Genomic DNA, 26,741 nt, shown 5'->3' with positions numbered 1-26,741 from the left:
AGCATGATAGATCCAGAATTCACTCGATTCCGAAAGGACCAAGTAAATCGGAGGGCACAAGCCACTGAGAAAGATCAAGCAGTTATATTTTTTTAATATGCACAATTTTTATTTAGACCAGCAATAAGTTTAATCGTCATTATTTCAAAAGTGTGGCATCGTTAGAGAGAATTCTTTGTGAAAAAATACAGGAAATGCCAATTTGGGGACTAAACTTAAGAGAATATTAGAAGTTATAATAAAAATATGAGGTTCTTTTTACTTTTAGCCTCATATGGCTAGCAATTAGTTTACGGGTCCCATTTCCCCATATTGGATCAGTGATTAAAATAAGGTTGGATTGGGTGTGCGTGTGCGCATGTGTGCCTGTGTGCGTTTTCCATGTGGCCTTAAAATCATCAGTTCTAAAAATTGCAAGAATAAGGATTCCTTTTAAAAAGAGATTTTTTTAAAAAAAGATACCAGCAACCAAATAGTGGAGCTGAAATCCTCCAAAAGGCAACAGCTGAAGAAGACTTGATGCTACAGCTGAAGACTCTTCCAAGTTCATTCATACTATCAGACTCACTTTTGAGCAATGCATCCCCCCAAATCCAGTGTTCCCCAGTGAGGATGATCTTGGCTTCTGGTCCTTCAAGAGGGCCGGTATTTTATCATGGGATCCTCGGCCCAGGCAGGGTAGGATGAGGCCAACATCTCGGAGACACTGTCCTCAATGGGCCACCCCCAGGTTTTGAAGAAAGGACCCAGGTTTCTGTTGACTTCCCGAGAGAAGGTTTCCACCCACAGGTTCATCTTGGCCTTTTTGTCATTTGGGATGTTACTCATGGTTTGATATTTCGCTAAAATGCGGACGTAGGGGTGCCAACCGAAGGCTTCCTGCAGCTGAAGACAAATAGAGTAATTCTATAGATCCTTGATCTAGATCTCAGCTGTTACATTATTTTACATTATATGACCTTATGTGGTTTAGATCAGTGTTTCTCAACCTTGGCGACTTGAAGATGTCCGGACTTCAACTCCCAGAATTCCCCAGCCAGCGAACGCTGGCTGGGGAATTCTGGGAGTTGAAGTCCGGACATCTTCAAGTCGCCAAGGTTGAGAAACACTGGTCTAGATCAAAGGCCACCAGCATAAAAACAGAGAAGTCAAAAACCCATTTTCTACACTTTTAATCAATTGCAGGTATTGACCTCAACTGATAACATTTCCTTCCCCTTTTTGAGGAAGATTCCCCCCCCCCACAACAACCTCACACCCCTACAATGAGGTAGTTCTGGACTTACGACCACAATTGCACCCAAGATTCTTGTTGCCAAGCAAGACGTTTGTTAAGTGTGTTTGGCCCCATTTTATGACCTAGCTTGCCACAGTTCTTAAGTACCGTATTTTTCGGAGTATAGGACGCACCTTTTTTCCTCAGAAAAAGAGGCTGAAAATCTGGGTGCGTCTTATATATCGAATACAGCATTTTTGGCCTCTTGAATCCCCGCCCCTTCACCAAAATGGCCATGCATAGCCTTATGGAGGCTTTCGGAGAGCTCCTGGGAGCTGGGGAGGGAAGAAATGAGCAACAAATGGGCCATCCCCCCCACCCCAGCCCCCAGCAGCACTCTATAAGCCTCCATAAGGCTATGCATGCAATTTTTTGGACAAAAAATAGGCCTGTTTTCACGAAAAACGGGCCATTTTTTGCCCCTCTGAGCACTCTGCAAGCCCCACTCCCCCCCAAGGCTATTCATGCCTTTTTTTTGTTTTGGGGGGAAGAAATGGCCTGTTTTTGCAAAAAATGGGGCATTTTTGGGAGGTTTGCAGAGTGCAAAACCTTTTTTTCCCTTTCAGAAAGCTCTTTAGTTGAAGTGATTGATGAGAATCAGATTGATCAAGTGCTGTGCCAGCAGAAACAAAGTCTTAGGTGCTGCAGATTGTCAGTGATTTCTTTGCCACCACAAGGATAAATACACCTGGAAACATCTACCTACCTACCTACTCTCCCTCTCCCTACCTACCTATTGTATTTCTCTCTCTCTCTCTCTCTCTCTCTCTCCCTCTCCCTACTTATCTACTGTATTTCTCTATCTCTTTCTATTTCTCTCTCTCTATCTCTCTACCTACCTACCTACACCCTCTCTCTCTCTCCCTACATACCTATTTCTCTATTTCTCTCTCTATCCCTTTATCTACCTACCTAACTACTCTCTCTCTCCCTACCTACTGTATTTCTCTATTTCTCTCTCTCTATTTCTCTCTCTATATATCCCTTTATCTACCTACCTACCTACCTAACTACTCTCTCTCTCTCCCTACCTACCTACTGTAGTTCTCTATTTCTCTCTATTTCACTCTCTCTCTCTCTCTAGCCCTTTATCTATCTACCTACCTAACTACTCTCTCTCTCTCCCTACCTACCTACTGTATTTCTCTATTTCTCTCTCTCTATTTCTCTCTCTCTATCCCTTTATCTACCTACCTACCTAACTACTCTCTCTCTCTCTCTCCCTACCTACCTACTGTATTTCTCTTTCTTTCCCTCTCTATCCCTCTATCTACCTACCTACTTTTTTTTAAAGCCTTTTCAAAACCTTGGTGCGCCTTATACTCCGGTGCATCTTATACTCCAAAAAATATGGTAAATCACTGCAGTTGTTAAGTTAGTAACATGGCTGTTAAGTGAATCTGGCTTCCCCGTTGACTTTGATGAAACAATTAAAAAAAAAAACACCAATCCTAGTTCAAATGCTTCTTTATCACACCGGTACTAACTGACCACCACATTCTTGCAAAAATGGAGTAATTGTTTCCTCCCACATTTCCACTTTCCCTCCCCCTGAGCCCATCCCCAGCGTCCTATTGGAATGCATATAGTCAAAGACTTTGCAAGCAACCCCCTCCCTGCTCGCCTGTTCCTCTATCCGTTAAAGATAAGTTCCTTTTCAGCAGTTTAAGGGGACATCACTGATAATCGCAGCCTCTGTAAGCCTTGATTACATTGAGTCATGCTTTCTGTCTTGCTGATAACAGCAGCCGTCACTCAGCTGTTGGCTGAGCTCCAATGCCAAGCCAAACAGAAAGACAGGCGAGACTCCAGTGAGGCTCCAGTAATCCAGGAGCTCCAGCAGGGGCCACGAAGGTTAGCCAGATGACGGTGGGGCCACGAAGGTTAGCCAGATGATGGTAGGAACCCAATGTACCCGTGGCAGCCTCGGACGCCGTGGACAACGAGGCTGACGCTTTGCTTCTCAGAAGGTCACAAAAGAGCATCACGCGATCCCAGGACACTGCAACTGTCCTAAATATGAATCAGTTGCCAAGTGTCCGACTTTTGATCACGGGACCATGGGAATGCTACGACTGTCCTAAGTGTGGAAAACGGTTAGGTCCCAGTTTTTTCAATGCCATTGTTAACTTCGAACGGTCACTAAACGTTTTAAGTCGAGGGGGGGGGGCTATCCATATTACACCAATGACCTCCCACGAACAGCTTTCTTACCTGCAAGTAGGGTTCAAGTGCAGTGAACTCTTCAAAGTCGTCCAGTTTAGCTCCATTTCTAATGTACTTCTCAATCCTCTCCTTCCTTGCCTGTGGTTGAAGCTGTGGGTGGGCTGTTTCCCGGGGGATGCTCAGCACGGTCTCATTGACGTAAACGGAAAAGAGGTTGCAGGTGGCTTCCTCCGTATAGGGTGAGAACTCCCATCCAATTTTCTGCTGGTTATGACCCAGTTCATGGATTGGGCCCCAGGTTCCTTTGGCGTAGAAAGCTTGCACGTCTACGAGGGCAGGCACAGCCCACAAATTCATGATGATCGGATAGTCAGTGTGCTTGGAATCTAACCAAAAAGTTGGGAGGGATATAATTAGATGGAGGGTCTAGGACAGAGCTGTCAAACTGTTGGCCCACAGGCCAAATGCGCCACACACAGGCCACACCCACCCCAGACAAAAAACATCGCGATACATCACGATACGTCACAATCGAGTTTGACAACTAGGACACCTCATTGTAGCCAACTCACTGTGGCCATGTCTCCACAGTCAAGTCACCATGGATGGGGTGCCATGGGATGACGTGCCACCAACAATTCCATGAGGGATAACGCAACACAACGAATGTTATCTGCCACTCTTTCTTCGACATGATTTCCATTCTTGTCAGTGGAAGTAATGTCAAGGAAACAGTGGCAGGATAACGGCTATCATATCCCCCCCCCCCCCCGAAGTCCTTCTTTTCTCTAGACTAGCCGAAGCCAAATCCTGCAAACATTTTCATGTTTTAGTCTCCAGGCCTTTAATCATCTAAGTTGCTCTTCTTTGCACTCTTCAACATCTTTTTTTGTAATGTGATAACCAAAACTGGATGCAGTATTCCAGGTGCGATCTTATTAAGGCTTTACAAAGTGGTACCAAAATACGACACATGATTTTGATTCTATATTCTGTTTATACAAGTAAGAATTGTATTGGGTTTTTTGGCTGCTGCCGCACACTATTGGCTCGTATTTAAATGATAATCCACTAGGACTCCAAGATCCATCTCTCTTGGCACAAAGCGGTTGCCCAGCCATGGCCTAAGAGATCAAAGCAACTAATTTGTCTGTAATATAATATATTCCCCTTGCCTTCGGAAAAAAAAAATGACAACTCTCATGCATCAAAATCACATATACACTGCATAACGAAATAAACATTCCTAGCAGTCAATGATTAAATTACAATTCTACAAAGTATTAACACCAAACTACCCCAAAAGGGAGGAAGTAAGATTGGCGAAATTTTACTTCTCTAAACAAGATTTTTTTTTTACACCAGACGGGATGTGGCTTTGACTCAATAGGTATTTCAGTGAGGGGCTAATGGGAAATCCTGAGCCCTGTAGGTTAGCCCGCAAAGTTGAGTAAAATTTTTAGAAGCAAGCAATTAACAAACCACTTTGGTGTTGTTCTATGGGTGTCCCTGGGTTGGGTTCACCTCAACTCAAGAGGAAATTTTACCGTGGGAGTTTAATTTAAAGGGCATAAAGTGAATTTTGCTCAGGAAGGAATTCAAGTACCAGACCTGCAACAGAAAAATCCCTGAGCAATCTTACGTTTCTTTGTGGGATTTCTTGTTCCCATAATTTTCTCCCTGTCCACTTGTTGTCACAGGAGGAGAATCGTCCAAGACCCTTCTTGAGACAACGTCACCTGATGGTATCTGGAGCCTACTTGTCTTTTCAAATGCATGTAGCTCTGACACTGTTACCCCCACCCCACCCCCTTAGACAGCTCTCTTTTTGTATCCCAGCATTTGAGCAAGATGATGGGTGAACCTGTCTTCTAAGTTGGACTGCGCACCTGCCTCATCCTGGCCATACGTTGATACCAGGGGTGGGTTTCAACCGGTTCGCGGCAGTCCCCGCGAACCGGTTGAAGTAACTTCCGGGAACGGCGAAGGGCCCACCCACCCGCCCGCGCTCCTTACCGGTCTTTGAAGGTTTCTGCGCTTCCACACATACAGCGCCTGCGCGACTCTCCGTGAGCAGCTGGATGGCACATACAGTGCCTGCGCAATTCGCTGCGAGCAGCTGGAGCATCGCACAGGCGCTAAGATGCATGCGTGAACTGCCCGTGTGCAAGAGGACGCCGCTGGCCATACGTTGATACCAGGGGTGGGTATCAACGGTTGGAATGGGATTAGCAACCCACCACTGGTTGATATGTTGGCTACTTTAGCAATAGCAATAGCAATAGCAGTTAGACTTATATACCGCTTCATAGGGCTTTCAGCCCTCTCTACGCGGCTTACAGAGTCAGCATATTGCCCCCAACAACAGTCTGGGTCCTTATTTTACCCACCTCGGAAGGATGGAAGGCTGAGTCAACCTTGAGCCGGTGAGATTAGAACCGCTGAACTGCAGCTAACAGTCAACTGAAGTGGCCTGCAGTACTGCACTCTAACCACTGCGCCACCTCGGCTCTACTTTGATTTTGTATGGGTTCCCCCCCCCCTCTTGCAGTAATATTTTTTCGTTTGTATAGTTTTTATTTGATTTGCACAGCCCAAAGACAAGATTGTGCAAGTTGGGTAGATATAAATTCGAACAACAGTTCTATTAAAAGACCTTTTGACCTGTAAATTAGGAACGTAGGCCAATAATATTTTGTGGTTTTTCCTCCTCAGAGTGTGATGTGAATTAGTTTATACTTGCGTGTTGCTCTCTGAACATCCGTCACAATCCTCTCTGGTCTGGGGAAAATAGAAGGGATGGCTGCTAAGTGGGTGATGGCCCTCATCATCTGAGCCCAGGTCTGGAGCAGGAAATCAATCCCATCGTGTTCACGTACAGCATCTGAGGGCAGTGTGAGGATGATATTTTCCGTTTCCAGTTCCGCCCAGGGAGCGGGATAGTGGCGGATAGTATCTTGCCAATCCTGGATGCTGGTTTCACCTTAAAAAAAAACACCATTTGAAACAGAACACCAAGATACATTATATTCTTAAACCAAAAACAGGTTGGAGGAAAAAAAATGCTTTCCTGATCATGATATTTTGAAAGGTGTGGCCAATGATACATTCCAAGAAAAGACAAAAAGTTGCAGGAATTTCTCCCGTGTTTTCCACTGGTTTTCTTTAACAAATCCCTGCTGCATCCATTCTCCTGGGAAATGTTGATATTTTTTTAAAAAAAATTCATGGTTGGGATGTATTTCTATGCAACAACTTCAGTAGCATTCATCCGGTAGATGGCTGTTTTGCAAGTTTGGGTTTATGGTATATACTCCCTGATCTTTTGTTCTAACTAGTGTTTCACATTTCCTATTACAGTGTAAATCGTTTGAGCAGTAAAGCACATGGTGACTGTGCTCTTTGCCCTGTGGTGCTATATATAAACAGAATTTCTAACATTTGTGCCATAGAAAGAGCAATTGTCTAGGATTGTCAAGAATCACCCATTTTTAAAATGAATTTTCCAAGATATCCAGATGAATTGACTTCACTATTCCCAATATTTCCTTGCAGGGCACTGAGATTATTAAAACACAGACTGCATAAAAAAATAAAATAATTAAGCCTCTAAAGCCTCAAATACAATATTATATTATATATATAAACTACGAGGCTTATATATATTATATATATATATATATATATATATATATATATATATATATATATATATATATATATATATATATATATATATATATATATATAATGTAGTATTTGTGCTGATAAATAAATAAAGGGAGAGCATAATTGGGGCATACCAGGGGTTGTGACTATATCTATATATCTATATATCTATATATCTATATCTATATATATATATATATATGTGTGTGTGTGTGTGTGTGTGTGTTTTATTTGTGCTGATAAATAAATAAAGTAAAAATCTAATATATATATATATATATATGTGTGTGTGTGTGTGTGTGTATGTATGTATGTATATTTATCAGCACAAATACAACATATATGTATGTATGTATGTATGTATGTATGTATGTATATTTATCAGCACAAATACAACATATATATGTATATATATGTTGTATTTGTGCTGATAAATAAATAAAGGGAGACTAGTATAGATCTATTTCAAGCTATTTACCTCTCATCAGCTAGCCATACCCTTACTGGGATTAGAACCTGTGCTGTATTACATCTTAGGCAGATGTGTTAACCATTAAGCCACAAGGTTCTCCTCCTTATCAGCCTTATATATGTATAAGCCTCGTAGTTTAAATGAGAGCCTTTCTTGACTCCACTATCACTTCAGGATGCTATTTAAACAGAAGACATACAGTGGTGCAGCTTGCTTCTTGTAAATAAGGTGTGCAAGATTTCTCTGAAATACTAAATACTACTATGGATACTCTACTTCTATGTATACCAAAGGGAATCCATTTTTCTGGGTTTCTAAATAGAGATGGACTCCTGACAGTTTGCTAGCTTCAATGCCTTTTGCAACCCAGTTCACAACCAACCAGCAAAGCAGAAAAGTCTTGAACTTCATAAATTGAGGAAGGAGTTGTGTTACCATGCTTGAAATAAGGAGCCTGGGTGGCTCCTTGGATAGTGACAGAGAAGGAGCCCAGTGAAGAGTCCTCTGGGACAATGATGTAGAGGAGGCCTCCCCACAAACTGGAGACCTCCATCTTCGCAATCTTCACTTTAAACCGCCTTGATGCCACTGGAGGACGCCTCCATCTCTTCTCCTGGACTAAACTATCGGTGTGGCACCCAATTTGCACCTGGGGAAAACAGCTTCCATTGAAATGAACAAGTCACCCTAAAGGTAAATGTCTTCATTCAGGTAGTTCTTGATTTACAACCATTAGTTTAGGGCAGTGTTTCTCCACCTTGGCAACTTGAAGATGTCCGGACTTCAACTCTCAGAATTCCCCAGCCAGCATTCGCTGGCTGGGGAATTCTGGGAGTTGAAGTCCGGACATCTTCAAGTTGCCAAGGTTGAGAAACATTGGTTTAGGGACTGTTTGAAGTTAGAACGGCACTGAAAAAAAGTGACTTATGACTATTTTTCATACTTTTTGCCATTTCAGCATCCCCATGGTCCTGTGATTTACATTCAGAGGTTTGGCAACTGGTCCATTTTCATGACAGTTGCAGTCAGAGGTGGGTTCCTACCAGTTTGCACCTATTCAGTAGAACCGGTTCATCAAATCTACCGAACTGGTTAGAAGAGGTTCCACCAGTGGACCCGGAAAGCAGGCCACACCTACAGAAGAGGTTCCAAATTTTTTTGAAACCCACCACTGGTCCTTGGATATGATTATTCTACACTATCATGCTCCTATTTATAAAACTCAGTGCCTCTGTGAAAGGTAAGGATGACTACTGCGTTTGTGGTGCAATCAGAACATTGCGTGTGTTGAAGTTGTTTTAACGCCAACCAAAGATGCCTTTTAAAAAACAAGTTTACATCCTATTCTTATGCATGCCAGTGCTGTGTGTGAGGTAATTTAAGGTGGTTCTGACAAGTGTCGTTGGCATCTGGTCACATGGGCGGCAAGCCACACCCATCCGGTCACATGGGTGGCAAGCCACTCCCATCCGGTCACATGGGTGGCAAGCCACTCCCACAAAGGAGGCCACACCCACAGAGTAGGTTCGAACAATTTTTGAAACCCACCACTGCTCCAGAGCCTTTATAGAAGCCTGGAGAGGGTGAAAACAGCCTCCCCCGCCCGCTCTGGAGATGCACTGGAGGCTTCAGGGACCTTCAGGAGGCTTCCCTGAAGCCTCTGGAGGACTAAAAAGGACCTATGAGCAAACCGGAGTCGCTTCCGGTTTGCTCAGGGGATCGGTTTAAGCCTTCCGGAGGCTTCAGGGAAGCCTCCTGAAGGTCCCTGAAGCCTCCAGAGGGCTTAAACCTATCCTCAGAGCAGGGTGGGGGAGGGAGCAAAATGCATTTGGGGGGGTGGGAGGCAGGGTCTTATCTTAGTGTATATAAGTCCTGCAGAATCTTAACTATATAGCATGATGTGTAATTTAGAACTAATATTACCTGCAATTCTGCATTGAGGGTGGAGGCTGGGAATAATAAAGTGACGGTTTTTGCTGGGGGAGCATACATGCCAGTGCTTCTCCAAGCTTCCTCGCCTACAAAACAAAGTATAATTTTTTTCAGATTCTTATATTTGAATACATAAGATGACTGAAAAGTCTGCATTCTTGAGATTTGATTCCCGTAGCTGTGCCAAGAATATGCGAAATACTCTTTGTGTCGTCAAAATGAAGGGATGTCCCCTCCGAAATCAACTCTAACTTCAAAATAGCATAACTAATTTGGCAGTTTGGATCTTTTTGTAGATTTAGCTAACGTTTTATCCTTCAATCAAACAGCTTTTCTCCGTTAATTTACATGCTAGTCCTCCTCGTGAATAATCTAGTGTTGGAAGATTTGAAACAGTACTGAATATTGCTTGATTAAAAAAAGAATGTCCTGCACACATGGGTCATAACTCTGAAATAATAAACCCTTAAATTCAAAATTAAGAACAACATTTCCTACCTGTGTTGCTTCCGTTGATTTGAATGTTTTGAGGAGGTGCTGTAGGATAAGAGTTTGGGTGATTTGGCATCAGGCTGGGTACTAAGGCTTGAAACTCTGGCAGAACGTTATAGAGCACAGAAGCTATTTGAAGTAAGATGGCGTGGTCTGTATTGGCGTGGATTGACCTGTGCACACTGACCTCAGGAATCCCATTAATTTGAACCAACTCTACAACTTCTTCATGAACCGAAGAGAAAGAACGGGAGTTCATAGCTGGGATCTCAAGGAATATCGCAATGTCTTCCAGCAACTTCTGGAGCCAGAAGGGGTATGCTGGTCGTAGCCTCTGCTCCTTTCGGATATGTTTCTTGAGCTGCAACAATGCTTTCCGGAAATGATAAGTGGAAGCTACTTCGCTGGCCTCTCCAGCGGGATAGTTGGTTTCAGATACTTCAAGGAATTTTCCAACAATCCCAATCCCAAACTTATTCAGGATCTTATTTCCTGGATATTCTGCAATAGCACTGGAGCCAGGATTCACAGTAGCCCAGTACCAAGCTTGACCCGCAATTAGGAGTCCTCCTCCTTCAGAGACAAATTCCTGGATCCTTTCCACCGCTGTGACATCGTAGACCTTACAACAGTATATGCCCAGACCTTTCTTAAAGTTGGTTAGCTCACAGGGAAATATGGTTTGATTTAACATGGAGTAAAGTTCCGGTAAACTGTATGCAACGCCCACCTTTCTTACCCTTCCAGCAGAAAGCCAAGTGATGGCATTGAAGAAGAAAATGATCATGGATGACATTGTAAGGAAGCCTTCATGAGAGAAGACTATAATGCGTCCTCGGCCATAGTAGGCAGCTGCCACGAAGGAATGGTATTTGTCACTTATGCCAACTGGGAATGCCAAGGCTCCATGGATAAGCAAGGGAGATGGTCTCATTAGACCCCTGAAGTTGAATCTCTCCACTCCATTCAAAAGATCCGTGAGATCCATTTCTATGTCTAATCCATGCCTTTAAGAAAAAAAACCAGTAGTTAATTTGTAATATTTTCCACGAGTAAGATAGTCTTCATATGATGGACTAGGATCCCAATATTGGACCCGTGGCTTGACAAAATTGGACTGCAATATCAATATCAGTATCGGCCCTTGAGGGAGATGGGGAGGAGGAATAGCAATAGCAGTTAGACTTATATACCGCTTCATAGGGCTTTCAGCCCTCTCTAAGCGGTTTACAGAGTCAGCATATCGCCCCCAACAACAATCCGGGTCCTCATTTTACCCACCTCGGAAGGATGGAAACATGAAACTCAGCCAACTGAACATTCAAAAATCTATCACAAATACTACTGACTGGTGCTAATGGTTGATATGGTTTGCTGCCAGTGTCCTGGCTATCAACCAAGTACCTTCTTAAATTATTATTATTAGCAATAGCAGTTAGACTTATATACCGCTTCATAAGGCTTTCAGCCCGCTCTAAGCGGTTTGCAGAGTCAGCATATTGCCTCCAACAATCCGGGTCCTCATTTTACCCACCTCGGAAGGATGGAAGGCTGAGTCAACCCTGAGCCGGTGAGATTTGAACAGCCGAACTGCAGAACTGCAGTCAGCTGAAGTAGCACGCAGTGCTGCATTTAACCACTGCGCCACCTCGGCTCTCAGAGCCCTGATTTACCTGCATCAAAGATCTTTTATTTTTATTTAATTTATAATTAAATTTATATGCCACCTATCTTGCCTAGTGGTGACTGCAGGAAGACTGCAGAAAAAGGAGAATAACAACCGCTGTTCGGTATACACAAAAGTGGAGATTTTGCATGTAGAAATAAACAACCACCTTATTTGAAAAGAACACGGCATACAATCTAACATTCTCCAAAATAATGTTTGGAATGAGACCATCGTTTAATCTAAGGCAACCCCTTTTGCATGGCCTTAAATTATTGGGGCAAGGGTCACCAAAAAGCCATGATTGTATATAGGATTAATAACCATAGAACAAAGAAGCGGAGTAATACTTACTCGGTGATCAGGGGAATCCTGGGAATTTTTTCAGGCACAGGGAAAACCCCATTTTCTCCCACATTGCCAGTGAAATACACTCCAGCCACACTGGTCACCAGGTTTCCAGGAAAATAAATCAGGACTCCCTCCTTCCCATGTTCAGATGACCAGTGCCAAGCTTGGCCACCAATGAGCAGTCCACCGCCTCTCTTTACAAACTTCAGAAGATCATCAGCCTGTGCACTATCGTAGGCATCTCTGCAGAATACTCCAAGGGATCTCTCAAGGGTTGCATCTGGTTGAACTTTAATGCCATTACTGAGGAGCAACTTGGAGAGGGCCTCCAGGCTTCTGTGGACTCCTATGCGTGCCGTTGGAGAAGACTTGAGCCAGTCCAGAGCATTTTTAATGAACGGCAAGAACTCTGGAAGCTGTATCATGGCTTCATGCGCAGCGACCACCATCCGGCCTTTCCCATATTGGGATGCAGCAATCAGAACCTGCCCGTTTGAACCCACAAGCAGTGGGAAAGCTTGGTCTCCGGTGAGCAAAAGTTCACAAGGAATAAAATCTCTCCTGACATCAATGAACTGAATACCTTGCACCAGAGAATTGTAATCATGTTGGATGTTGATGGAGCTAGTTGTTGGTCTGAAAGAGAGAGAGAGGGTAAAATGTCTCCTCCATGTTGACTTTTTCCTCTACTGTAGAAATCTTTTGTGGTACACAGATTTGAAAAAGTTCTATTACTGAGAGAATGTGGCAGTGGAAATTAGAATAGAATAGAATAGAATAGAATAACAGAGTTGGAAGGGACCTTGGAGGTCTTCTAGTCCAACCCCCTGCCTAGGTAGGAAACCTGTTGTGGCCCAGCAGGAGCCGTTGGAGCTGCCACCAGACTCTGACAGCGAGGGGCCCTATGAGTCGGCTCTGGGGGATGTGGAGGACCCCGACTCTGAGCAGGGTGCAGAGAGGCTGGTTGGCCACCAGGAGGTGCCTGAGCCTTGGACAAGTGGGGAGAAGACATGGGAGAGTGATCCGGATGCCAGTAGTGAGTTGTTCCTGGATGCCTGGCAGCGAAGAGCTAATAGGCGTCAGGAACAGTTGTGCAAGTACAGGAGGTAATTGCACTCAACTGGTGGTCATTAGGCTCCTCTCCAGACTATAAAAAGACTGCTTGTGCACACGCCCCTCTTGCAGAAGTGAACACACTGACTAAAAGTTGGAGAACTTGTGTAACTAGTTTGGCAGGCTGGATTGCTGCCAAGGCTTGTCTGAGTTGCTGCCAAGGGCCTTATCTGTTTGCTATGCTTGGCTTTCAGCCACCGAAGTTTTGGTTTCTTGCTAATAAAGTACATTCCAGTTAAGCCTGTCTTGGCATTCGTTACTGAATGGAGGAGGAAGTCAGAACAGAAACCCTACACCACTTCAGGCAAATGGTTATCCAGCATCTTCTTAAAAACTTCAATACCCTACCTTTCCTTGTCTACCGAAGTATATTTAGAAAGAACAGATACCAAAATGCACTGTAACTAGTATTGGTGATAGACATATCACCTAGACCTATATGCTGCTTCACAATACTTTCTTTAAGTGGTTTACAGAATCAACACATTGCCCCCAACAACCTGGCTCCTCATTTTACAGACCTCAGAAGGATTGAAAGCCAATTCAACCTTGAGCCAGTAAGGATTGAACCCACGGCAGTCAGCAGAATTAGCCTGCAATATTGCATTCTAATGTTACCTAGGCTGGGTAATAAAGCAGTGGCAAGAAATCCAGCAAACTCGGGAAGCACCAGGGACCCTTCGTTTCAACACAAAGCTACAAATATTTTCCATTGTTGGCACTGCAACTATTCTGAAGTTATTTATTCACACAAGAAGCTTAGATTTCTCTGTCTGTCTGATTAGAGTCTTAACATGTTGCCTGCATTTGAATTCAGAAGAGGAAATTGAGGGAAATGGGAAGAAATGCTGGGAATCTCCATTGAAAGTGCTTCAGTGGCTGTTGATCCTTTGTCTTAACTGGATGCTGTTCCCCTTACAATCACACTTTGATTCCAGCCCCGTTGTGAGATTCTGCTGTGGCCTGCCAGCAGAGCTGGCAGCAGAGTCGGACAGTGAGGAGGTTGGGGAGGAACATGGGCCAGTCCTGGAGTCTGGGGAAGGCCCTGAAGAGGGCTCTCCATCGGAAGCAGAGATGGGTACAAGACTGTTTGGCAGTTCTCAGCTGCCTTCAGAGCTAGCAGCAATGAGGCAGAGGAACAGCTGGAGCCTGTTCCCAGTGTGCGCATGCGCAGAGCTGCCAACAGAAAAGAACAGCTAAGAAATCAGGGTCGACTTGGGAGTAAAGCCACAGGTGGATGGTGAATGGCCCCTCCCATAGGAAATAAAAGAGGAGCGAAAGGGGAGGGGGCTTTTGCAGGAAACAATTCATTCATTCGTTCGTTCGTTTCAGGAGTGTGAAGATCTGTCCGTGAATCCCAGAGACTCTGTGCCAAGTCTTTCCTTGCACAGCACCTCATTTGGACAATATTTACATGGCAGCTCTCCAAGCTAGATAAGGTCTGTGGTCATAAATTCACCTTTCAAAGACTGTTTACTAGGCCTTTGCTGAATGGGAATGAGAGGAATTCACGTTCGTTTAATAAAAGGGGTTAATAAAAGGGACCAGGAATCATGCTTTTTGGGGAAGCTTAGGTCAGAACAGATTCTTTGGCACAGCAAATGAATATCGGAATCGGAATACCCGACAAAGCTGATAGATCATTAGACGAAAATAATTTTAGATGCATAGCTATTTCCTTGGTCTTATTTTGCTTTGGGGAATTTACTGAAAGATGTGAGAATCCTGGGACAACAATCATAGTAAAGGAACTATTTGCAGGTAGGATTATTAAAAGCAGATAAAGAGGTAAAATTATACTCACTGGGCGATGCTAGGATCATTCCATACATTTTCAGGAACAGCGAAGATCCCATTTTGTCCCTCCTTGGCTGTGAAATATACTCCAGCTGCACCAGTGACCAAGTTTCCAGGAAATCGAGCCAGGACTCCCTCCTTCCCATGTGGATGTGACCAGAGCCAGGCTTGGCCACCAATGAGCAGACCCCCACCCCTTTTTACGAACTGCACGAGATCATCAGCCTGTGCGCTATCGTAGGCATCTCTGCAGAATACTCCAAGGGAATCCTCAAGTGTTGCATCCGGTTGAATTTTAATGCCATTACTGAGGAGCAACATGGAGAGGGCCTCCAGGCTTCTGTGGACTCCTATGCGTTTCTTTGGGGTAGGCTTGAGCCAGCCCAGAGCATTTTTAATGAACGGCAAGAACTGTGGAAGCTGTATCATGGCTTCATGCGCAGTGACCACCATCCGGCCTTTCCCATAATGGGCTGCTGCAATCAGAACCTGCCTCTTCAAATCCACAAGCACCGGGAAGGCTTGGTCTCCACTGAGCAAAAGTTTACAAGGAATAAAATCTCCCGTGACATCGATGGACGGAATGCCTCGCAGTAGAGAATTGTAATGACATTGGGTGTTGATGGAGCTATTTGTTGATCTGAAAGAGAGAAAGAAAGGGAAATATCACCACATTTATTTATTTTTATTTTTTTTAAAAGATTTTTATTAACAAACATGTAAAATACACACACACAAAACTTAGATGTACACCCAGAGGTGGGTTCCTACCGGTTCGCACCTATTCGGTAGAACCGGTTCGTCAAATCTACCGAACCGGTTAGAAGAGGTTCCACCAGTGGACCCGGAAAGCAGGCCACACCTACAGAAGAGGTTCCAACATTTTTTGAAACCCACCACTGACACACACACACACACACACATACACACAGACAGACTCACACAGAGAGAGAAAGAGAAAGAGAAAGAAAGGAAGAAAGAAAGAAAGAAAAAAAAGTGAGAGAGAGATGAAAGAAAAAAAGGAAAAAGGGACAGTGAGACAAAAGGAAGGAAGGAGAGAGAGAGAGAGAGAGAAAGAAAGAAAACACATGGCCGGCAAGCCACTCCCACCAGGTCACATGGCCGGCAAGCCACTCCCACAAAGGAGGTCACACCCACAGAGTAGGTTCAAAATTTTTGAAACCCACCACTGCGTACACCACATTTACACGATACAATACGAACAGGGGCTTCCTGTTCTTTCTAATAGCAATTATCAATAGATACCATTCATCCTGTATTATTTCCCCTTCTATTGTATTTCATTTGGATTCCACCATTCTTAACCCTCTTATTTTACTCATAACTATTATTTTTTGAGTTTTGTTTATATTCCTTCATTGATTCTTGTTTCTTTCCTCCATCCACCTTACCATTTATCCTATATCTGGTAGAATTCTGATTCTTCTTTTCCCTGGATTTCTTTAGTTAGTTTGTCCATTTCGGCACAATCCATAACCTTTCTTATTATTTCATCTTCGCTTGGAGTTAATTTATTTTTCCATTTCTGGGCAAAGGCAATCCTTGCCACCGTAGTTATATAAGAAATATTGCCACGTTTAATTTTTCACATTTTATGAGCTCTGCAGCCTCTCCATGGTTACATGACCAAAATTCAAATACTTGGCAAGTGGTTCATATTTATAACAGTTCAATGTCCAGGGGGGGTCATAAGACCCCCTTTTGCGAACCTGTGACCAGCAAAGTCAATGGGGAAGCCAGATTTAACAACCGTGCTACTAACTTAACAAGTGCACTGATTCACTTAACAACTCTGGCAAGAAAAGTTTTTTGAGTCTATTCCAGAGGTGGGTTCCTACCAGTTCGCACCTATTCGGTACACTGGTTCGTCAAATCTACCGAACCGGTTAGAAGAGGTTCCACCAGTGGACCCGGAAAGCAGGCCACACCTACAGAAGAAGTTCCAAAAAATTTTGAAACCCACCACTGGTCCTTGGATATGATTATTCTACACTATCATGCTCATATTTATAAAACTCAGTGCCTCTGTGAAAGGTGAGGATGACTACTGCGTTTGTGGTGCAATCAGAACATTGCGTGTGTTGAAGTTGTTTTAACGCAAACCAAAGATGCCTTTTAAAAAACTAGTTGACATCCTATTCTTATGCATGCCAGTGCTGTGTGTGAGGCAATTTAAGGTGGTTCTGACAAGTGTCGTCGGCATCTTCATATCCGGTCACATAGGCGGCAAGCCACTCCCATCCGGTCCCATGGGCAGCAAGCCACTCCCACAAAGGAGGCCACACCCACAGAGTAGATTCGAACAATTTTTGAAACCCACCACTGGTCTATTCCCATCATGTGATTCTTTGGGCACATCCAATGAACGACTGATTCAGAGGACCAGACCAAGGTAATAGATTACGCTAAAATAACCTTTATATTCAAATCCATTTCTTTTGGGGGGGTGGTTGTTTTTGAAATTATACTGATAGGCATGATAATCTGGAGGGAAAAATCCAGGCAAAATTATTAAAGGCGGATAAAGAGGTAAAATCATACTTACTGAAGGATACTAGGATCATTCCATATTTTTTCAGGGACGCAGAAGATCCCATTTTCTCCCTCCCTGGCAGTGAAATATACTCCAGCTGCACCAGTCATCAGATTTCCAGGAAATTGAACCAGGACTGCCTCCTTCCCATGCTGATGTGACCACAGCCAGGCTTGGCCACCAATGAGCAGACCCCCACCCCTTTTTATGAACTGCACAAGGTCATCAGCCTGTGCGCTATCGTAGGCATCTCTGAAGAATACTCCAAGGGGGTCCTCAAGGGTTGCATCTGGTTGAACTTTAATGCCATTTCTGAGGAGCAACATGGAGAGGGCCACCAGGCTTCTGTGGACTCCTATGAGTGCCGTTGGGAAAGGCCTGAGCCAGTCCAGGGCATTTTTAATGAATGGCAAGAACTGGGGAAGCTCTATCATGGCTTCATGGGCAGTGACCACCATCCGGCCTTTCCCATATTGGGCTGCTGCAATCAGAACCTGCCCGTTCGAACCTATAAGCACCGGGAAGGCTTGGTCTCCGGTGAGCAAAAGTTCACAAGGAATAAAATCTCCCGTGACATCGATGGACGGAATGCCTCGCAGTAGAGAATTGTAAGCGTTTTGGATCAGGCTATTCCTTGATCTGAAAGAGAGAAAGAGGGAGAAAGATCACCTGTGGATTTAATCCTTCATTTCCCGGAGAAAGCTCTTGGGACAGACAACTCTAAACACACCGTTCTCCTGAGGCAGTGTGGTACTGCGAGTGCTGAAGCACATTTAGAAAATGCAGCTATCGAAATCCAAAGTTCTGCGATTCTGCTATTGTTTACTAAGACAAGAGTGTCCGATTGGAGTGTTAAGAATTGTACCTCTCTTTGAATTCAATTGGAGGAAGTTGTGGGAAAGGAGAGAAAATGTTGGGAATCTATACTGAAAGTACTTCAATGGCTGTTGATCCTTTGTCTCAACTGGGCCGTGCTCCCCCCTGCACTCAAGACTTTGAATATGGCTCTCTTGTCCAATTCTTTGGCACAGCAAATGATTGTCTGAATCAGAGGACCCAACGAAGCTGATGAGTTAAGCTAAGATATTCTATATCTATATCTATATCTATATCTATATCTATATCTATATCTATATCTATATCTATATCTATATCTATCTCTCTATCTATACATCTATAAATCTATACATCTATACATCTATACATCTATACATCTATACATCTATACATCTATACATCTATATATCTATATCTATCTCTATATCTATCGCTCTATCTCTCTATCTCTATCTATCTATGTATCTATGTATCTATCTATGTATCTATCTATCTATCTCTATCTATCATCTATCTATCTATCTATCTATCTATCTATTTCTATATCTATCTCTCTATCTCTCTATCTCTCTATCTATCTCTATCTATCTCTATCTCGAAGAGCCGAGGTGGCGCAGTGGTTAAATGCAGCACTGCAGGCTATTTCAGCTGACTGCAGTTCTGCAGTTCGGCTGTTCAAATCTCACTGGCTCAGGGTTGACTCAGCCTTCCATCCTTCCGAGGTGGGTAAAATGAGGACCCGGATTGTTGTTGGGAGCAATATGCTGACTCTGTAAACCGCTTAGAGAGGGCTGAAAGCCCTATGAAGCAGTATATAAGTCTAACTGCTATTGCTATTGCTATTGCTATTGCTATTGCTATTACTATTACTATTGCTATCTATCTATCGATATATATATATATATATATCGATAGATATATTTTTACTGTTTTTACTGTTATTTACAATATTTTTACTGTTGCCTTTGTTACACATTTGTGTTGTATTTGTGCTGATAAATAAATAAATAAAGGGAGACTAGTATAGATCTATTTCAAACCCAAATATTGGGTTTCTGTCTGGATGGTCTCTTGTGACGAGCCGATGGACAGAGAATGGAAGTAGTGAACTTCCTCCCATATTTGGGCATACCGGGGGTTGTAACTCTGAATAGATACCTGTCACCCTGGCTTAGCTGATAAGGAGTGGAACTCTGTGGCTTAATGGTTAACACATCTGCCTAAGATGCAATACAGCACAGGTTCGAATCCCAGTAAGGGTATAGCTAGCTGATGAGAGCTAAATAGCTTGAAATAGATCTATACTAGTCTCCCTTTATTTATTTATTTATCAGCACAAATACAACATATATATATATATATATATATATATATATATATATAGATAGATAGATAGATAGATAGATAGATAGATAGATAGATAGAGAGAGAGAGAGAGAGAGAGCTATATCTATATCTATATCTATATAGCTCTATAGCTCTCTCTATATATATCTATATCTCTATATCTCTATCTATATCTCTAATTCTCTCTCTATCTCTCTCTCTATATCTATCTATCTATCTATCTATCTATCTATCTATCTATCTATCTATCTATCTATCTAATCTATATCTCCTTATAAGGTTTTCTCCTCAAGGTAACCACTAAGAAATGAGTTAAGTGTTTCCACAGCTGGATCCACAGCTATCGTTTGACCACCACTTGACGGCTGTGACCAGGGGGGCATTCGCCCAGGTTCGCCTGGTGCGCCAGTTGCGACCCTACCTGAATCGGGAGGCACTCACAACAGTCACTCGGGCCCTTGTGACCTCTAGGCTGGAATACTGCAATGTGCTCTACATGGGGCTGCCCTTGAAGAGCATCCGGCGACTTCAGCTAGTACAGAACGCGGCCGCGCGAGTGATTGTGGGTGCACCTCGGTTCACCCACATAACACCTATCCTCCGTGAGCTGCGCTGGCTACCTGTCGGTCTCCGGATGCGCTTCAAGGTGCTATTAGTCACCCATAAAGCCCTGCATGGTAGTGGATCTGGATACTTGAGTGACCTCCTTCTGCCAATTACCTCCCTGCGACCAATAAGATCACATAGATTAGGCCTCCTCCGTATTCCATCGGCCAGCCAATGCCGGCTGGCAACTACAAGGAGGAGGGCCTTCTCAGTAGTAGCCCCGACCCTTTGGAACGAGCTCCCCGTGGAGATTCGTACCCTCTCCACCGTCCAGGCCTTCTGCACAGCCCTTAAGAACTGGCTAGCCCGTCAGGCCTGGGGACAAGGATAGCCGCCCCTCCCGAATGATGAATGTATGTTGCTTACTATTTTATTATATGTCTCTATGTCAATGTCTGTATTCCCCCTCCCTGATTTTATGTGAGCCGCCCTGAGTCCCCTCAGGGAAAAGGGCGGCCTACAAATATTAATAAAATCTCAAATCTCAAAAAATTTCCGTGTTGCAATGCTTTTGAGAATGTATAAGAACGCGTGCTTCGATAATGAAGGTTGTTCAGAACTTGCAATGCTAGCCATTTTCGCTAGCTTTCTGAACCTGGCTGCCAAATAAACTTTTCCTGTATCCTGAGAAGTCTAAAGCCTGTCATTTTCTGCAACAACTGAGCTTGTCAGCTGAAAAACTGACTGCCTGGGTTTGAAACCTGAGTGCCATCAAACTGGGTGAGCTCCCGTTTCTTGCTCCAGCTCCTGCCCACCTATCAGTTTGAAAGCATGCAAATGTGAGTAGATCTATAGGTACCACTTCAGTGTCAGCATTCCAGTGCCTTTGACATACAGCCATGCTGGCCAGATAACCACGGAAATTGTCTTTGAACATAGCTGCCTCCCTCACCCAAGAAAAAAAAAAATGAATGCCACGGCCTCGAGTAGGAAACCTCTTTTATCCATAAAGGTGCAAGAATTTTGGGATAAGGATCAGAGTAAATAATATACGCTCAGATGGCATTATTAAAGGCAGATAAAGGAGGGAGGGAAGCAAGGAGGGAAGGAAGGAGAGAAGGAGAGAAGAAAGGAGGGAAGGAAGGAGGGAATGTAGGAGAGAAGAAAGGGGGGAAGGAAGGAGGAAAGGAAGGGGGAAAGGAAGGAGAGAAAGAGAGAAGAAAGGAGGGAAGGAAGGAGGGAAGGAAGGAGGGAATGTAGGAGAGAAGGAAGGGGGGAAGGAAGGAGGAAAGGAAGGAAGGAGAGTAGGAGAGAAGAAACGAGTGAAGGAAAGAGGGAGGGAGGGAAGAAGAAGTAGGACCGTTGTAAGATAAGATGGATCTATGGGATGGTAAGAAAGCAATTTTCAAGTATATTGTCAACTGTAGGGAAAAATTGTTATAAATACATATTATTAATACACAGTTATGAGATCATATAATTGTGAATGTATATATGAAATTGATAAAATTAAAAATTAATTTAAAAAAAATAAAGGCAGATAAAGAGGTAGTATTAGACTTACCGGGTGATAACAGGATCCCTCCATATTGTTTCCGGGACGGGGAAGATCCCATGTTCTCCCAGAGTGGCAGTGAAATACACTCCAGCCACCTTGGTCACCAGATTTCCAGGGAAATGATCAAGGACTTCCTCCTTCCCGTGTTGAGATGACCAGTCCGAGGCCTGGCCACCAATGAGCAGACCCCCACCCCTTTTTACAAACCGCACGAGATCATCCGCCTGCACATCACCATAGGCATCTCTGCAGAATACTCCAAGGATGTTCCCAAGTCTTGCATTCGGACGCACTTTAATATCTCTACTGAGGAGCAGCTCGAAGAGGGCATCCAGGCTTCTGTGGACTCCTACGGGGGCCATTCGGGAAGGTTTGAGCCAGTCCAGAGTATTCTTAATGAACGGCAAGAACTGAGGAAGCTTTAACATGGCTTCATGCCCCGTGACCACCATCCGGCCTTTCCCATACTGGGATGCAGCAATGAGGACTTGCCCCTTTGAATCCCTAAGCACCGGCCGGGCTCGGTCTCCTCTGAGCAAAAGCTCACAAGGATTGAAATCTCCCGTGACATCGATGGACTGAATGCCTTTCACTAACAAATCACAAGAACGTTGGGAATCCATTAGAAAGTTGTGCTGTTGAAGCTGGAAAAGAGAGTATAATTTTTTTCCCAGTGCATTTTATATTGGGTATAATCCTACATGAGATAACAATACATGTAAACCTGTCAGATAAATTATCTGGTGTCAGGTTAAAGCAGACGTAAAGTGAGATTTGGACATTAAGTGTGAAACCTACTGGGTCAGGCTGGACAGCCTCTTAGAGCCCCCTTACTTCTATATTAAAAGCCACATAGACAGAGTTGGAGCTTATATATATATATATATATATATATATATATATATATATATATATATATATATATATATATATATATATATATATATATATATATATATATATATATATATATATATATATATATACACACACACACACACACACACACACACACACACATACATACATACATACATACATACATACATACATACATATATATACAGATAACACAGTGTTGCCAAGTCTCCTTTCTCTTCTTAGTATCTTTTATTCAACATTATGTTCATCTCTCTTCAATCCCATTCTTGTCACATATGTTCTGTTTGGAGAATCAGAAGAAAACATAGCCTTTAACAAGCAAACAGTATCAAAAACAAGAAAGGAAGGAAGGAACAGCCAAGATAAACATGAAGAACAAAGAACTGGTTCAGCACGAACAGAGCTAGAAAACTTGTGTGTTCTACCAAAACTATTTTCCAAATTCCTGGAAACTAACAACAATTAAAAAAAAACCTACCTCTCTAAGGTCTTCTGGTGTTGCAGAGATGTAAAGTTGGTTAATGGTGTCCTTTCCACTGCAGGAAAAATTAGCAGATAAAATGGTTTGGATAGCTCAGTCTTATATTATAAGGCCAGGCCCTAGACTCCTTAAAGAATTGCTAGAGAGGGGCCCGAATCTCTTCTTGGGCCTTTGAGGAGAGTTCAGTTTCACTAAAAAGTTATTGCTGGCTATTCTTTTTGAGCTTTGAGCCAACATGTTTACCAACCCTACTACGCCTGATCTGCTTAGACAGCTGGAAGTAGCATGTTGGGGATCTCAAGAAGCTAAGCAAGGCTAGAGGAAGGGGGAAAAAGGGAGCAAAAGACTTGCTGCTTTATGAAGTTTTCATATCTCCTGAAAACCAACAAGACAGACTTCAGAGGAGAATCAGAACTGCAGAAAAAACAATGGCTACTAACTTGCCTCCCATTGAGGACCTGTATGCTGCACGGGTCAAAAAGAGGGCTGTGAAAATATCTACAGACCCCTCGCATCCTGGACATAAACTGGTTCAACTCCTACACTAAAAATGACTCTATAGAGCATTGCCCATCAGAACAACTAGACACAAGGACAGTTTTTCCCCGAGTGCCATCACTCTGCTAAACAAATAATTCCCTCAATACTGTCAAACTATTTACTAAGTCTGCGCTACTGTTAACCTTCCCATCGTTCCTATCACCCATCTCCTCCTACTTATGACTGTATGACTGTAACTTTGTTGCTTGTACCCTTAGGGTTTATATTGATAGTTTCCTAATATGATTTGATTGCTTATTTGTATCCTATGACTATCATTAAGTGTTGTACCGTATGATTCTTGACGGATGTATCTTTTCTTTTACGTACACTGAGAGCTTACACACCAAGACAAATTCCTCATGTGTCCAATCACACTTGGTCAATAAAGAATTCTGTTCTGTTCTGTTCTGTTCTAAAACCCACTGAAATATATGGGTATGTAGCAAAAGCAGAATACAGGACAAGAAGGATGAGTGGGCCCAACCCATTTCAAGGCTCCATGGAAGCCCAACACCCTTTAGAGAGTCAGAGGAGAACCTAGCGGTACATTTATATACATCAGCGTATGCTTAGTGGCTAGAATGAGCCTTGTATCTTAGTATATTGTTAAAAGCCAGCCCATTGGGCTAGGAGTCAAACTTATCACTCAGTGTATCATGCAAACCCAGAATGTGGGTTAACTCAGATTTCCACATGCAAAATCAGTAATCACCAGGCTCCATGTTACTCTATTTTTTTGTGCAGCTAGGCTCATGATGTCACAGGAAGTGCTTGGTGCTAGGCTCATGATGTCACAGGAAGTGCTTGGTGCTAGGCTCATGATGTCACAGGAAGTGCTTGGTGCTAGGTTCATGATCTCACAGGAAGTGCTTGGTGCTAGGCTCATGATCTCACAGGAAGGGCTTGGTACTAGGCTCATGATCTCACAGGAAGTGCTTGGTGCTAGGCTCATGATCTCACAGGAAGTGCTTGGTGCTAGGCTCATGATGTCACAGGAAGTGCTTGGTGCTAGGCTCATGATGTCACAGGAAGTGCTTGGTGCTAGGTTCATGATCTCACAGGAAGTGCTTGGTGCTAGGCTCATGATCTCACAGGAAGGGCTTGGTACTAGGCTCATGATCTCACAGGAAGTGCTTGGTGCTGGGACTTCTAGTTTCTGCTCCTGGAACCAGAAGTCCCTGACCTTTCTCCGGAAGGGGTTTTTCTCTCTCTTCCTGTTGCAGGCATGATTGCTACAGCCTTTCTCGCACCTGTTCTCCTCGCTAGGATCATAATCTCAGGAGTCGCACCTTCTTCTCAACTCTTTAAAAGCCCTGGCTTCTCACACTTCCCACTTCCTCGCTTTTGAATGTTTTTGTTTGTTTATTGGATTTATATGCCCTTTCTCCCAAGGGCTCAGGGCGGTATACAACATTAAAAAAAAAAACCCACGTATTACAAAAGTAAAAAAATTAGAGTATCCCAAAAATAAACCCAATTAAGTTTAACAATAACATTTAAAATTCGATCAAAATCAACAATAATCAATCGTTTATTTTATTTTGTTCAGGCCTGGCCAGCTTGTTGGAAAAGCCAACTTTTTAGGGCGCATCGGAAGGACCGAAGGTCGGGGATTATACGAAGCTCCAGAGTTTTTTCTCCAGTCTTACTCCTACCTAGAAGATCAGAGTTGTCGATGATCAAATGACCACTAGATGGCACTAAGCATCCCTCTGCAGCGCCCACTCATGTGTCCTTGATTTACAATGGCAGTTATTGTCATTGCTAAGAGGTGTTGTGGGTGTAACACTATCTGCAGAAGAGAATTATTACACACCCCGAAAGAAATGCATTAGCAGGCACGGATTAAAATCAGGACTAAGGACAGCTCCCAGAAATACCAGCATTTCCAACCGCGTTTTAAAAAGCAAATATTTCCTGGATCACACAGGGCAGCACCCGGTTGTTTTCCTGGCAATAGGTTGGAAACCAATTTTCACTCTCTGCTTTCTGGAATCCTTTGCAAGAAGACATATTTGGGGCTGTCAATAATTCGGGAAGGCGATTTGAAAAAGGCTGGCTCAGGAAAAGGGGAGAGTTACAAATATTTTTCTTTTTGCCCTCACTAGAGAAATGCAATAAGGATTTGCTGAATTCCCCTCGTATGCACTTAGGTTGGGTGTGTGGCGTGGGACAGCTTCCATGTATACTTTCGCTAGTTCTGGATCTACGGACACAAAGAGTGCAGGTAGTCTACTACTACTACTACTACTACTACTACTACTACTACTACTACTCCTTCTCCTTCTCCTTCTCCTTCTTCTCCTTCTCCTTATCCTTCTTCTTCTTCCTCCTCCTCCTCCTCCTCCTCCTCCTCCTCCTCCTCCTCCTCCTTCTCCTTCTTCTTCCTAGTGTTTTTGGATCATTGAACACCACTAGGCACAGTCAGCTGCGTCTCCAGGGCATAGGAGGCCCACAGCTTCCTCTCCATGTGCTGCCCATGGCTTTGCACTGCAGGGACAACTTATGGTTTTCTTATTCACAGGGAGATGACCAACACACTTAGCCACCAGGACACCTAAAATGACAGTGGGCAACCCCCCCTCCAAATATATTTAGGTTGTGCCCATATGGCAAGGGTCCTCAAACTTTTGGGGGCCAATTCACAGTCCCTTAGACTGTTGGGGGGCTGGACTGGTTGGGTGGATGTGGCTGGGGTCATGTGACTGGGTGGGAGTGGCTAGGTGGTGTGACTGGGTGGGTGTGGCTAGGTGGTCATGTGACTGGGTGGGTGTGGCTAGGTGGTGTGACTGGGTGGGTGTGGCTAGGTGGTCATGTGACTGGGTGGGTGTGGCTAGATGGTCATGTGACTGGGTGGGTGTGGCTAGGTGGTCGTATGACTTGCCGGATGTGGCTAGGTGGTTGTGTGACTGGGTGGGTGTGGCTAGGTGGTCATGTGACTTGGTGGGTGTGGCTAGGTGGTCATGTGACTGGGTGGGTGTGGCTAGGTGGTCGTATGACTGGGTGGGAGTGGCTTGCCAACCACGTGACCGGGTGAGAGTGGCTTGGAAGTCGTGCGA

General features: G+C 43.7%; 1 protein-coding gene and 1 pseudogene across 1 annotated transcript; both read right to left on the bottom strand.

Moving 5' to 3' along the window:
• Positions 1-100: 100 nt before the first annotated feature.
• On the bottom strand, positions 101-24,799 carry LOC106556439 (TRPM8 channel-associated factor homolog). Its single transcript, XM_087722519.1, has 10 exons — positions 24,410-24,799; positions 21,783-22,420; positions 17,983-18,127; positions 12,028-12,509; positions 10,014-11,014; positions 9,507-9,601; positions 8,019-8,232; positions 6,186-6,425; positions 3,491-3,828; positions 101-885 (listed from the first exon to the last, which is right to left on the bottom strand). Exons 1-10 carry the CDS (start codon positions 24,797-24,799, stop codon positions 634-636), a joined length of 3,795 nt encoding a protein of 1,264 aa, XP_087578645.1. The 3' UTR covers positions 101-633.
• Positions 14,938-15,588, bottom strand: LOC148044011 (TRPM8 channel-associated factor homolog pseudogene; annotated as a pseudogene).
• Positions 24,800-26,741: the final 1,942 nt, after the last annotated feature.

Source organism: Thamnophis sirtalis, unplaced genomic scaffold (genome assembly GCF_051295495.1).
Source record: "Thamnophis sirtalis isolate CommonGarterSnake01/CBP01778 unplaced genomic scaffold, rThaSir2_p1.2 scaffold_9, whole genome shotgun sequence".
Lineage (NCBI taxonomy): Eukaryota > Metazoa > Chordata > Lepidosauria > Squamata > Natricidae > Thamnophis > Thamnophis sirtalis.
This window is presented reverse-complemented; position numbering and strand designations above follow the sequence as displayed.